At 44.1% G+C, this 13,001-nt stretch overlaps 1 protein-coding gene across 1 annotated transcript in view; it reads right to left on the reverse strand.

Moving 5' to 3' along the window:
- Positions 1–12,033, reverse strand: part of RTN1 (reticulon 1) — a 229,436-nt gene extending 217,403 nt beyond the window's left edge. Inside the window, exon 1 of the mRNA XM_030319236.1 lies at positions 11,793–12,033. Within this exon, the coding sequence (XP_030175096.1) occupies positions 11,793–12,033 (241 nt within the window). The remainder of the gene's footprint in view (positions 1–11,792) is intronic.
- Positions 12,034–13,001: the final 968 nt, after the last annotated feature.

Consider the following 13,001-nt stretch of genomic DNA (forward strand, 5'->3'; position numbering starts at 1 on the left):
CACATTGTAAGTGCTACATAAGTGCCTGTTAGATAAATACTTTAGCTAATATGTGCATATATTTAGTTACCTAAATACTGGAGGGTCACAAATACCTAAGTACTAGAGGGTCACAAATCAGTGAGTACTAAATGTAAAAAGATGGCTCAAGGACTTACAACAGTTCTATTCGGTTATTCTCCCTAAAACCCGCATCTAGGCCAACATAGCTTCGATTGTACGCACTTAGCAAATGTGAGGCACACACGTCTCAGTCTGTTTTCACTATAGTCTGCTCACATGAACACGGAGGGAACATCTGACAAAGGGAACAAGTCCCGGTCAGTATGCCTGTGCTGCACAGTTGGAAGCATTTCATTATTTATTATCATTTATTATTATTTATTATTTATTTATTATTGTCAGTTGATTCTCTCTGTTGTTCTTGGTCATTTCTGTTGTTCATCTACAAGTTCACCAATTCTTTCCTTTATCCTCTCTGTTCTACTGTTAGCTCATCCACTGAATTTCTGTGGTTTTTCTTTTTCTTCAATTCTTTCACTTACTGTATTGGTCACTCCTAAAATTTCCCTTTGGTTCTTCATTATATCTTCTATTTTTTCACTGAAACTTTTTATTTCCTTACTGGGACTTTCCATTTTATTACTTGTTTCACGTGTGTCCATCATAGCTTATGGAAGTATTTTTGTGATGGCTGCTTTAAAATCCTCCCCAGACAGGGGTGTCCGGGTGGTTCAGATGGTTAAGCGTCTGACTTCAGTTCAGGTCATGATCTCATGGCTCATGAGTTCGAGGCCTGCATCAGGCTCTGTGCTGAAGCTCAGAGCCCAGAGCCTGCCTTAGATTCTGTGGCTCCCTCTCTCTCTGCCCCCTCCCCCACTCACACTCTGTCTGTCTCTCTCCCTCAAAAATAAACATTAAAAATAAGTTAAAATCCTCGTCAGATAATTCAGATATCTATGTCATCTTGGTGTTGATCATCCCTCTGTCATTTAAATTCAGATCTTCCTGGGTTCTGGTATGACAAGTGATTTTCAGTTAAAATCTGGACATTTGAGGTGTTTTGTTATGAGACAAAGATCTTTTTAAATGCCACACTAATAGGGAAGGGGGATACTGCCATATCACTGCCAGAGGAAGGTGGGAGCTTAGGCTGTCCACTCCATCTCATTACTGGGGAGCAGTGTTAAAACTCATACCTCTCCTCTAGGCTTCCTCTGTCACCACACTAGCTGGCAGGCCTATTAGGTCCCAGCCTCCTGCCTGGGTGGAGGCGGAAGCCCAGGACTCCCACATGGTCTCCTCTGGCACTGGGATTGTTGGGCAGGGCTGTTGGGGTGCCTCTCACAGCTTCTCATGGGTGGAGTCTAGGCTCCCCACTCAGCATTTGCTGGTGGGATAGGGGTGGGGGCAGCTGTTTATTTTGTGGTGTTTGGCTGGAGCAGAGAAGTTATTGTCAAAACATTTTCTGTCTTGTTAGGCTTTCCCTTTCCTGGTCATCTGGTGAGAGCAGGCTCTCTTGTGGGTGCTTTTTTCTGTGCCCATTGGCATTGCCCACTTGCTGGCTTCTCCCATACCCAGTCTGAGCTACGTAAGGAAAAAAGAAAACCCAGAGAACTCACTGCTGTGTCATCCTCAGTCCCAGAGTCCCTAGTAAGATTGCCTTCCTCTCTCCACCTTTCAGAGTCTTTTTATGTTTAGTGTGTGTGTGTGTGTGTGTGTGTGTGTGTGTGTGTGTGTGTTCAGGGTTTTTAGCTCTACTTAGCAGGAAGGATAAAGAAAAGCATATTTGTTCCATCTTTCCAGAAGCATTAGTCTATTTATAAAAGACTTTAACCTACAGAGCTATGAGACTTGCTTGCAGATACCCACAAGTCCACAGGACCAGCTGATTTAGTCTTGCCCTTGGGGGCAAGAGGTGGGCGCGATAGGTAGTGGCAGGAACTGGCTTTCACTCTAATACCCTCTTTGGTGAGAGAAGCAGCCTCTTCCAGACCCACTCCCACACACATCTAAGACAGCTCCCTACATTTATTGCCTTTCCGTCTGCTGCCCGCACTCACTCCAGCAGGCCCCCATGAGCACACCTTAGCCCTGGTCAGTCACAGATCACTTATCAGGACATGAGGAATGGAGCCAAAATGCACTCCCCGTAGCCAAAATGTCTTCCAATGTGCTCCACCAGAACTCACTTCTCCCCACCCCCATTCTTCCTTGCTCTCCTGCCATTCCCTGCTGATACTTGGCTGAGGTCCAGGTAAGCACAGCAAGCATTTTCTATTAAAAAGCCTAAGGCTAAGGTAACATGACTTTTTCTCTGTCTTTGTTCTCCTAGACCTCTCTTCTGCATCTGACAGTGCTGACCGGGCTTCCTATTAATAGCACCTTACAGATAATTAGTTCTTTCCAATTTGCATTTACCTCCCTGTGTTACTTCATTTTACCTTCACACAGCTCTGTAAGATAGCCAGGAAACAGTATCATGCCCATTTTACATATGAAGAAACTGAGTCGAAAGCAGAGTTGCCCACATTGACATGGTATTAGGTGCCAGAGCCAAGAGGAGACAAATCTGCTTTCCCAGTCAGAGCTCATTCTATACCGTGCCATCTTGGCTTTCATGATACTCTCATAATAAGAATACTTACCATTTGATTGCCAGACTCTCTACAACCCCTAGTACCATATACATTGCTATGGAATCTGAGGCTCAGGGAGGTTCAAAAATTTACCTAATGCCACTCAGCTAGTAAGAGGCAAAGAGCTCTTGCTCTGTTCTTGGCCCTTTGTTCTTCCCATACAACGTGCTTTCTTTCACAAACTGAACGTATTCTAGGGCTTCTCTTCTGACTTTCTATATCTATATCAACAATCCTGTTTTCATCTCTAAAATCCATTCTTTTATCTTCAGCACCAAGGGGAGACTTCCACTCAAGGTGCTCTGTCATCATATGAAGCCTCACATGACTAAAAATGAATCAATTACCCTCATCTCTCTAACCAGTTCCTCCGCCTATGTCTCTATATCTACATCCTCCCTGCCATAGGACATGGAACTTTAGAGTTGAATTATTCCTTTCCTCACCCCCTGTATTCTGTCAGTCACAAAGTCCTATGGAATGTTCCTGGGGAGTTGCTCATCTTTCTTCCTTTTCCTTCCCATGGCTATTTATTCAAGGCCCTGACCCTGACAGTGGATCAGGCTTCCCCACCAAGTTCATCTTCTATGCCACTGTGCAACAGTTTTATACAGTTTAACACAGCTTTATAATATTACATGCCCCACCCACAAGCTTTCAAAGGTCCCAGAATACATATACAAGGAGTCTAGAGTCCCGTGATAGCTTTCAAGTCCCCCAGAATCTGTCTCCCCTCACCCAGCTGGGCAGGTTCAACCAGCCTAGTCATTGGTCATCCCCAGGTCATCGCCCATATTTCTCCCCTCACCCCAACTGCCTTTCTGCTCACTTCTGCTTATTCCTATTCTATCTATAATTTAGGTCAAAGTCACACCCCACCTCTTTCAAAAGACCAGTAACTCTAAGACCCATAAAATCATGAAGTTTGCACAGCACTTAAAGCTCGTACCATCCATCCAAGCACCAGGCTGTACTCTGACTTGTTCACCTTTGTTTTGTGTGAGTTAGTCTTATCTCCCATCTAGACAGTAAGCTCAGAGGAATGGGGAATGGGGAGCTCACAGCTCCTAACAAAATGCTGAACATAATAAGGAGGGGCTCCAATAAATCTGTGCTTCTTGAAGTTTTAATATGCAGCTGCCAGACTTGTTTCCCTGGTTTGAGGTCTATGGATCACCTCCTGTGATCTTGAAACAGACAACCTCCAGACAACATTTTGAGAAGTCCTCTCATTTTTCAGGATCAGTTGCAAAATTCATGCCAAAGATAGACATGACATTGGTTTTTATTCTTATGCTCATCAACCAGATCAACAATAACTTGAGCACGCATAATTTTTGGTTATCCAAGGGTTGTTACTTGAAAATGCATCAAGATTTGCTATGCCTAAAACAAAATTCTAAGTATTTTGAAAAATATGATATACAACAAATTCCTCACATGCAAGAAGCAATAATTTGGTCTATTACTGGCTTTATAATAATCTCATGCAGTAGATGAATTAGAAAATCCATTTGGGGATAGGATGTGGAAGTCAGAATGCAGAACTGTTCTAACTAAAAATGTAATTCATTAAGAAACCCAGCCAACATGGTTTTACAATGAATAATCTCACAAAAATATACAGAGGACTAAGGAGAGATTTATATGATGCTTTTAGCACCACAGAATTATTTAATGAATTCCCAAAATATTTTAGAATATGCTAAATATTTATGGAATTAGATATGGTAGCAAAAAATGAAAAAGATAGTCCAGGAAAAAGAATAAATAAAAGAGATGGTTGAAATATCATGCTTTACGTTTAGGTTAATAACCCCAAATGGATAAAATTGAGTAGTTCTTGTGTGTGTGTGTGTGTGTGTGTGTGTGTGTGTGTGTGTGTGTATAGTTCTTAAGCAAGTATGTTATAATATGAAGTTTTTCTTTTTTAAAAAATTTTTTAATGTTTATTTATTTTTGAGAGAGAGAGAGAGAGACTCTAGATACAGAGTGAGTGGGGGAGGGGAGCAGAGAGAGAGGGAGACACAGAATTTGAAGCAGGCTCCAGGCTCTGAGCTGTCAACACAGAGCCCGATGTGGGGCTCGAACCCACAAACCATGAGATCGTGACCTGAGCTGAAGTCTGGCACTTAACCAACTGAGCCACGCAGGCATCCCTGGAGTTTTTCTGGACAATGGAGAACAACAGAGTTGCAAGAAGGCCACAATTTTGTGGAGAGTGAACTTTTGGTAGTTAATTTGGAGTTAACCATGGTTTTTGAGATGGACTCTGTTTCTGGTTTCATTAGCGTGCTGTTTGCTTTTGAGAAATATGTTCCTGTTAAAAACCACAATGTAGGGGCGCCTGGGTGGCGCAGTCGGTTAAGCGTCCGACTTCAGCCAGGTCACGATCTCGCAGTCCGGGAGTTCGAGCCCCGCATCAGGCTCTGGGCTGATGGCTCAGAGCCTGGAGCCTGTTTCCGATTCTGTGTCTCCCTCTCTCTCTGCTCCTCCCCCGTTCATGCTCTGTCTCTCTCTGTCCCAAAAATAAATAAACGTTGAAAAAAAAATTAAAAAAAAAAAAAACCACAATGTAAAGTTAGGCACATTGTTTTCTTTTAGGAAGGTATAAAGTTCTTGGTATAGCCTAATACCTTCCTTTCAGAGTTTCGCCCAATAAACAACCACCTCACTTTTGCTTGAATATCAGTAACTGATGGGCAATCTATCTCTTTTCCAAGTAGTTCTAATTATTAAAACTTTCTCCTTCACTAAGTAAAAATCTGCTTCTCTAATTTTCCCACCATTCCAATTCTGCCCTGTGAAACCACCTGGGTCACATCTCTGCTTCATAAGATTGTTTCCAGTATTTGAATTTAATATCCAGATCTCCTTTAATTCCTCCTTTATTATGGCTAAAAATTACTAATTTCTTCAACTGTTTCTCAAGTGGCATTTTTTCTAGAAGCCTCACAATCTGGTCACCCTTCTATCACTATTCTATAATCCATTAATGTCTCTCAAAGCATAGTATCCATTTGTTTAGTACAGGACTCCAAATCTGCCTAGAGCAGAATCTAGAGGAATTAGTACCTCATATAATGTGTACCCAAGACTTTCTATTAATACGATCTAAAATTACATAAGAGATTTTAGTAATTTCACCATACCACTAGCTCATATTTAGTTAATTACAACCCTCAAAGTTCCCATCCCCCACCATGAACCATTTTAAGTTGCATCTCCTACGTTCTGTACATATTAAGTAGAGTTTGCAGAACCTACAATAAGGACTTTACACTTATAATTTTATAGGACACTGCTCTTCCTTCTCCTCTAAAAACCCCTAGCACTGAAGCTGAGGCCACTATGACCTTTCCTAAAGATATCAGCACTGAGTTCACCGTCCTTCTCCAATCTCTGCCATGGTTCCTTGTGATTTCAGTAATCATACAGATGACTATTTCACTCCTGCCCTTGCCGTTCTTCTGGACCCCACTCCTCCAATGACCTTGTCTTCCACTCCCGCTCAGTCTCCTACTCCCCTCAATAACTGTGCCCCCTCCTTAATCTGTCTCCAACCCCACTCTGGAAGCACCACCTCTTATCCTTTCAGCTCCCTCACTCGGGAAACCCTGGCCCATCTGTTCTTCTGCCCTGCCAGCACATGCAACCCATTTATATCATCTTCTCACTGTGCGTCATCCCCCTCTTGTCTTCCTTCCTTTCTCCCCGGATTCCATAACCCATCAGTATCCTCACTGCCTTATACACAGCTCACCTCCTCCAAGGACCCTCTCTTTTTCTCAAAATCAAAACCAGTTCAACCATCCACCTAATCCAAACCAATGCCTAGACAGCTGGACATGGCTGAAAAAAAAAAAAAAAAGATAACATGTATGATAACTAGTCTCACATCAAGCTCATGACCACAAATTCCAAGTGAGCCTGAGGGCTTCTCAGAATTCCCAGCTTCCCCTAGTCCTTTCACTCTGCTATTTTACACCATTTCATACTTTCTCCCCTCCCCTCAAACTTCCAGCTCCACTCCTGCCTTCCTGTGCTCTTGACCTTGCTTCCTATTTCATCGAAAATAGAAGCAGTTGGAAGAGAACCCCAACCTGTTCTCAGACCCATCCGTGTACCTGTGCCCCCCTCCTCTGTCTTTCTTCCAGTTATATCCACAAACTGTCCTAAAGTCCATCTAACATCAACCCTCCACTATGCGTTGGATCCATTTCCCCTCACCTATTCAGTTGCAAGAAATGCACTCTCTCTCCTACTTTATCCATCTTTCCATCCCTACTGAATTATTTGTATCACTTTATTTTTTAATGTTTATTTATATATTTATATTTGAGAGAAAGAGAGTGAGAGCAAGAGCGAATGAGGGGCAGAGAGAGAGGGAGACAGAGAATCCCAAGTAGGCTCCATGCTGCCAGCACAGAGCCTGACACAGGGCTCAAACTCATGAACTGTGGGATCATAACCTGAGCCAAAATCATGGCTCAATCGACTGAGCCACCCAGGTGTCTCACGTATTACTTTACTAATATGCTTTAAAGTCTCCCATAGTAAGAAAATAAATAAAACCTTCCCTTCTCTTGACCTCAATCCCATAGATTGACACAAAGATACATAGGTTTTGTTTTCCCACAGCTGTGTGGTCTGAGCAAGTCATGCTCATGTTTATTGATCCTGTGTTGACCTTGGAAAACTAATTCATGCCCTTGTGCCCATGTGGGTAGATGATCATAATCTCTTCTAGACAAGCTTCCAGCAATGACTTGGGAATAAGGAAAATGAGAAATGACACCAAAGGAATTGTTTCATTAAACTAAATATTAATGTGACACAGAAAGATGTACATATTCTAGGAAACCACGATACTTAAAAAAGTACGCATTCAATGAATGTTTACTAAATTGAATTGAACCGCAATGGTTTCTCACTTTGCAGATAATAAAAACTTTTTGTGATCTGTACCCTACTCAGGATACAGTATAATGAGCAAAATAATACACAACTCACCTGCAGAATCAGAAGTAGATGAACACTAGAATCAGAATAAGAAGTAGATGAACACTAGAAAAAAGATGGCAAGAAGGCCTATGGAAGATTTGAGGGGTAATGACCAGGATGGGTTTCCAGAACAGTGAGCTCATAAAGAGGAAGTTATGCTGGAAGCCTTGATAAAATTTATCATAATATTCTTTTTTTTAACATTTATTTATTTTTGAGAGACAGAGAGAAACAGAGCACAAGCGGGGGAGGGCGGAGCGAGGGAGACACAGAATCCAAAACAGGCTTCAGGCTCTGAGCTGTCAGCACAGAGCCCGACACAGGGCCAAACCCATGAACTGTGAGATCATGACCTGAGCCAAAGTCTGACGCTTAAGCCACTGAGCCACCCAGGCACCCCGCCTTGATAAAATTTATAATCAATGTATTTTTAGGGTATGTAAGTGTTTCTAAATTTTAATGTAACCTGATTTGAATTCCCTATATGAAAGGACATATACATACTTTCTAGCAGAAATATTGATTATAACCAGAGACTATGTCCAGAGAAATAAATTACATTAGAAATTCTTTTATTTGAACCAGAATGCTAATAAAAACTAAAAAAAAATTCTTTTATTCTTCTTACATGTTCTGTAAAATATTGTAAAAGCATGTGCAGTGTTTCTTCTCATTTCAACAGAACTGTAGCTTTCTCAAAAGATGAAAGAAAACAGAAAACTGAAATTTACACCTTCTGAAGGGGATTACTGGGAATGACTCCAAATAAAAAATGTACACACATCTATCAAACACACCCACAGGTTAAGACAGTCAATCCAGCCTCCATGTGAATTTTAGAAGATGATCAGTAATGTATATGGTATAATTTACTATATTAAACAGAACACAGGATATATAAAAACTCAAGTTATTTAAATCATGATAGACAATTTATAGTTTTTCCCATAGAGTATCACATTGAGCATTTGAAAAATGTAAATTTATGAGCACTGTGATCCAAGTAAAGTAAAAATCTTTCTCTCTTCTCTCCCTCTCCAATCATCTAGTAATTTAAGTCAAATTATCTATAAGTCGGTATTACAGAAGGAAATCATATTTATTTATCTGGACCATTCTCCATTCTGTTCTTCATTTTGCCTTGCATGCATGAAGCGGTCAATGAGTTAATTTCCAAAGCAACCATGAGTTAACTTCTTACCACTGCATTTTGCTCAAATGTTCTATTTTAAATTCTTCCTTTAAACAAAGGGCCATTCTTCTATCCTTGTGTTATTGTATGCTCCTTTTGAATGGTTTCCAGGAATAAAATAACTGATCATGAAAAAACAAAACAGTTGCTCTTACCATCCTTTGTATAAAGTTATTAGATGATGGCACTGATTCATGATTTAACAACTCTAACATGTTGTAGCCTACACACGGTGTATTAAATGTTCCCTTGGCAACAGACATCATTTTGCATGCCCGTTATCAATTTTAGACATGAAAAATTGTAGCTTTAAAAGAGTTACTTTTTTAAAGAACATGTCCAGTCCACAAAACGGACGGAAGCAATGAGAATACTAGAAACTACAGTGCAGTTTTAGTGATGTTTAAACACATTCGTTGCAGGACATTACTAAGAAATATTTTTGGAAATGTTTCTTTAGGAACTTTAATTACCATCAATGTATAAAAATAAATAACAGAATTTCTGTCCAGATGGCATGATTAGTGGTGTTTTTCAGAAAAAAAAAAAAAAGCTTTTAAAATATCAGTATCTGTCTTACACTTTATAATTCTATCTGTAAAAGAAACAAAATCTGTTTACAGTGCCTCATGCTCAAAGTCTAAGTTACTTCTTAGTTTGAGTCCCAAAGAGCACCATTCTTTTAAAAAAGTAAATCAGTGTAATAGGCTTCTTCTAGATTTTGTCTCTGATAAAGTTAAAGATGTACTTACTGACTTTGCTTATAGGTTAAAACTGTCATAATAACAGACAAGGAAGCTGGCCCAGATTTTGTTTGTATTTTTCACGACCTAGTTGTTTATTTAGATATCATTTCTAGCATCTAGGTCTCTTATAGTAGTCTCTCCAGTATAGGAAATATGAAACATAAAGATTTAAAACATTAAGCAATCAACAACTATATGAGACATTCCTTCAAGCAGTGATAATAAACTAAAAATTTTCTATGTAAATATGCAAAGTATGTACTCCTTTTCCCTCCCTTCATTCTCCTCCCATCCAAACTTAGAATCATCATGTTCTATTTTATTAGTGTATTTATGGTCTAGGATAGGAAACCCCCAACACATTCAACAAAGCAAAATATTTCTCTAAATTTCTATAATAATAATGTTAAAAATTACAAATGCCTGCTTTGTGACAGGAGTTCTCCTAAGCATATATATAGCAACTCATTCTAGTGTATAGTAAGTTACTGAACACAGGGCACTTAGCTTCCTTTCCCCGGTTCCCCTAACCTTGGTGACACTAATGGGAGGTGGGCAATATTTAAAAAGAAATAATTAACTTTGATGACAGTGGATAAAGGTTCTGAACTATGAGTTACAAAGAATGATAATGGTAAACCAACAAAAAAAAAGGTGCCTCCCTTTGTCTATTATCTTTTTCTACCTTCCTTTGCAATTATAAAGAGTTTTGTTTTCTTTTCATTTAGATGAAGAAGTTGAGAGAGGCGAGGCAGTCTTTCCTAGTCTTGAATCTTTCCCACCCCCACAGCCTGAGTTAACAATCAATATAAGACAAATGGGAGTTTTATTTTCTTCCTTTTCTTTTTTTTTTTTCTGATTATGGTCCCCATTTTTTCTCTTTCCGTCAGAATGTTTATGTTTTAGTTAACGCATTCCCCAAACCTCCTTTCCTCAGCTCAAATCTCTATACTAACTAGATCAGAGTTAAGACTACCTAATGCACTCCACCTGACCCTTACGAGAGCTGCTGGCTTCAGAAAGGGGTTCCCCTAAATCGGCTGCCAAAAGCACGCAGGCCAATCCCACCCCCTTTCCTTCCTCCGGAAGCACCCATCACCCCAGATCCTCAAGGGCTACGTGTCCAAATCTACACAACTCCCATTCCACTACAACAAAGCTTTTTCAGAAAACAACACAACACGGCCCCTCTCGAACCTCCTGCCTGGAAACACAGGGCTGCCCAGGCCGGCAGCCCTTACTCAAAGCTCGCCTCCCGCATCCTTTGGCCGGGATGCTCCAAGGCCCTGGTCCCAGCTGGGCACCCAAGCGCTCCGGTTCTCGAAAGGGGGAGTCAGGCTGAGGGGGGCCGAGCCCAGGGCAATTTCCAAATGCCCGGGCCGTCCATACTGCCTGTAAACTGTACCTCGTCCACTCACCACCACCACTCAAGCCCTCTCACACCGCAGCCAGGCCGGCCGCTCTTAGGGGTTCCAAGTTTCAATAATGCTTCCTGCAAGATGGGGGCATCTGGGCAGTTGGGAAGGAAAGGTTGTGGGCGGGGGCAGCCACAACTCCCAACCCTCTAGCAACGATGCCCCTCCAGAAAGAGACACATACACCTTGGGGTTTCTGTTTTCTGGGGCGAGGAGGAGGAGGAGGTGGAGGCCGGGAGAGGGGACTGGGAGGGAGTAGGGTGTGGCGATGTGTGGAGGGAAGGGGTAAGGAAGACTTAAGCCACATCCCTGCCCGGGACCGAGCCCGGCGTAGCGGCAGCCGGCCTGCCCGTCGCTTTGTTGTCAGCGTCCCCGGGAGCCCGCGCGCACGCGGAGCGCAAACACGCCCCAGAAAATGATCGCAACTGGCCGGGCGGGCCCTCCGGCCCCCAACCCCTTGGCGGAAGGAAGAAACTTGTACGCGGGCGCGCCGGCAGCCAGGATGCTGCCGTTTGCCCCTGAGGACAATTTTTAAAGCCCAGATAACAATGATAACGACATAAAAAGAATTAATAGTATTTTGACTTCTTCGGAGCATTTGAAAGAAAAAAAAATTCCTGTTTTCTACAGTCCGCCAATATTCAGTCGCCCGTGGCGACGAAGCAGGGCTGAGGTTGGTGCTCCAGGTAGAGAGCGCGAGCGAGGTGCAGAGCCGAGCTGCGGAGCAGGGGACCGGCTGGGGGACCCGGGTCCCCGACGCCATTTGAGGGGCAGCGGCGCCCGTCGCCCGCCTTACCTGTGGATGCAGTTTCCATGGCAACGGGCGGCGGCCGGGCGGGGCCCGAGTCCAGTTCCCGCGGCGCCGCGTCCCCGGCCCCAGCGCCCAACCCCCGGCCGGGCTCCCCCGCCTGCGGCGCCGGCTTGGCCCCTGTCGGCGTCACGGCTTCGTTCTCCCCCTCCCCCCGGTCCCCGAACCACTGGGACCCGGAGCCTGCCAGCGGCAGCAGCTCGTCTTGGGGATCGGGCGGCGCGGCCATGGCTGGCGGTGCCCCCGGCGCGGCGACGGCGGTGTGGCGGGGCCGAGGTGCGGTGCCTGGGGCGGCCGGGCGCTCCCTGCTGCTGCCCCCGCCTGGACTCGGGGCTCGGGGAGGCTGCGGTGTCAGCGCCGCCGCCGCCGCCGCTGCTGCTGCAACTCCGGCGGAGCCGCTGGCTGCCGCTCTCCCCGCTTCAGCTCCTCCTCCTCCCCCTCCTCTTCCTCCCGGCCCCGCCGCGGCCGCTGCTTGCGCTCCTCCTCCTACTCCAGCCGCCGCCGCCGCCGCCTCGCTACTCCCAAGCCTGTTATTACGCAGGTGGAAATGGCCTGCCTGGTCCTGGGCTCCCTCGGCCCACGTCAGCCCCCGGCCTGCTAGTGGCAGGCCCAGATTAGGGGATGTGCCAAATCCACTCGAGTCTTCCTTGAATCCAAGGAGAAGATGAGCAGGTAGAAGCAGTCCCCAGCTGAAGCGTGACTGATTAGGCAAGCTGCCCTCCCAACTCCTAAAGTTAAGCCCGGACTGGCGTCTTGGGACCTGAGGCAAAGAAGGGAAGCTTAGAGACCTCAAGGCCACGGTTCTGAGGGTGACCAGTCTCAGCGGTGGAGGGGATGTGGGGCTGCGCGGGGAGGGGTGAAGATGGGTGTTGGCAGAGGGAGGCAACTGCAACCCCGAAGTTAAATACTGCGTTCTTAAAAACTGTTGTTTCCAGAACGGGGCTGAACACAGCGGAGTACAGGAAAGAACTATGAGGAGAGTCCCAGAAAAAAGCTTACCAGACCTCATCCGTACCAGCAACGAAAGCAAATCGGATGTCACTAGGCAGGACAAAAAGCAGCTACGCTTCCTTTCAGAACACTGAGCCAAAGCCATACTGATTATCAGCTGTCTGCGCAGTCTATTTCATTTGAGAACGTGGACATCTCAGGAACCTTGCTGCTTTTTATTTTCTTTTACAGCTGTCTCTGACAAGG

The sequence above is a fragment of the Lynx canadensis genome, chromosome B3 (assembly GCF_007474595.2).
Source record: "Lynx canadensis isolate LIC74 chromosome B3, mLynCan4.pri.v2, whole genome shotgun sequence".
Classification (NCBI taxonomy): Eukaryota; Metazoa; Chordata; class Mammalia; order Carnivora; family Felidae; genus Lynx; species Lynx canadensis.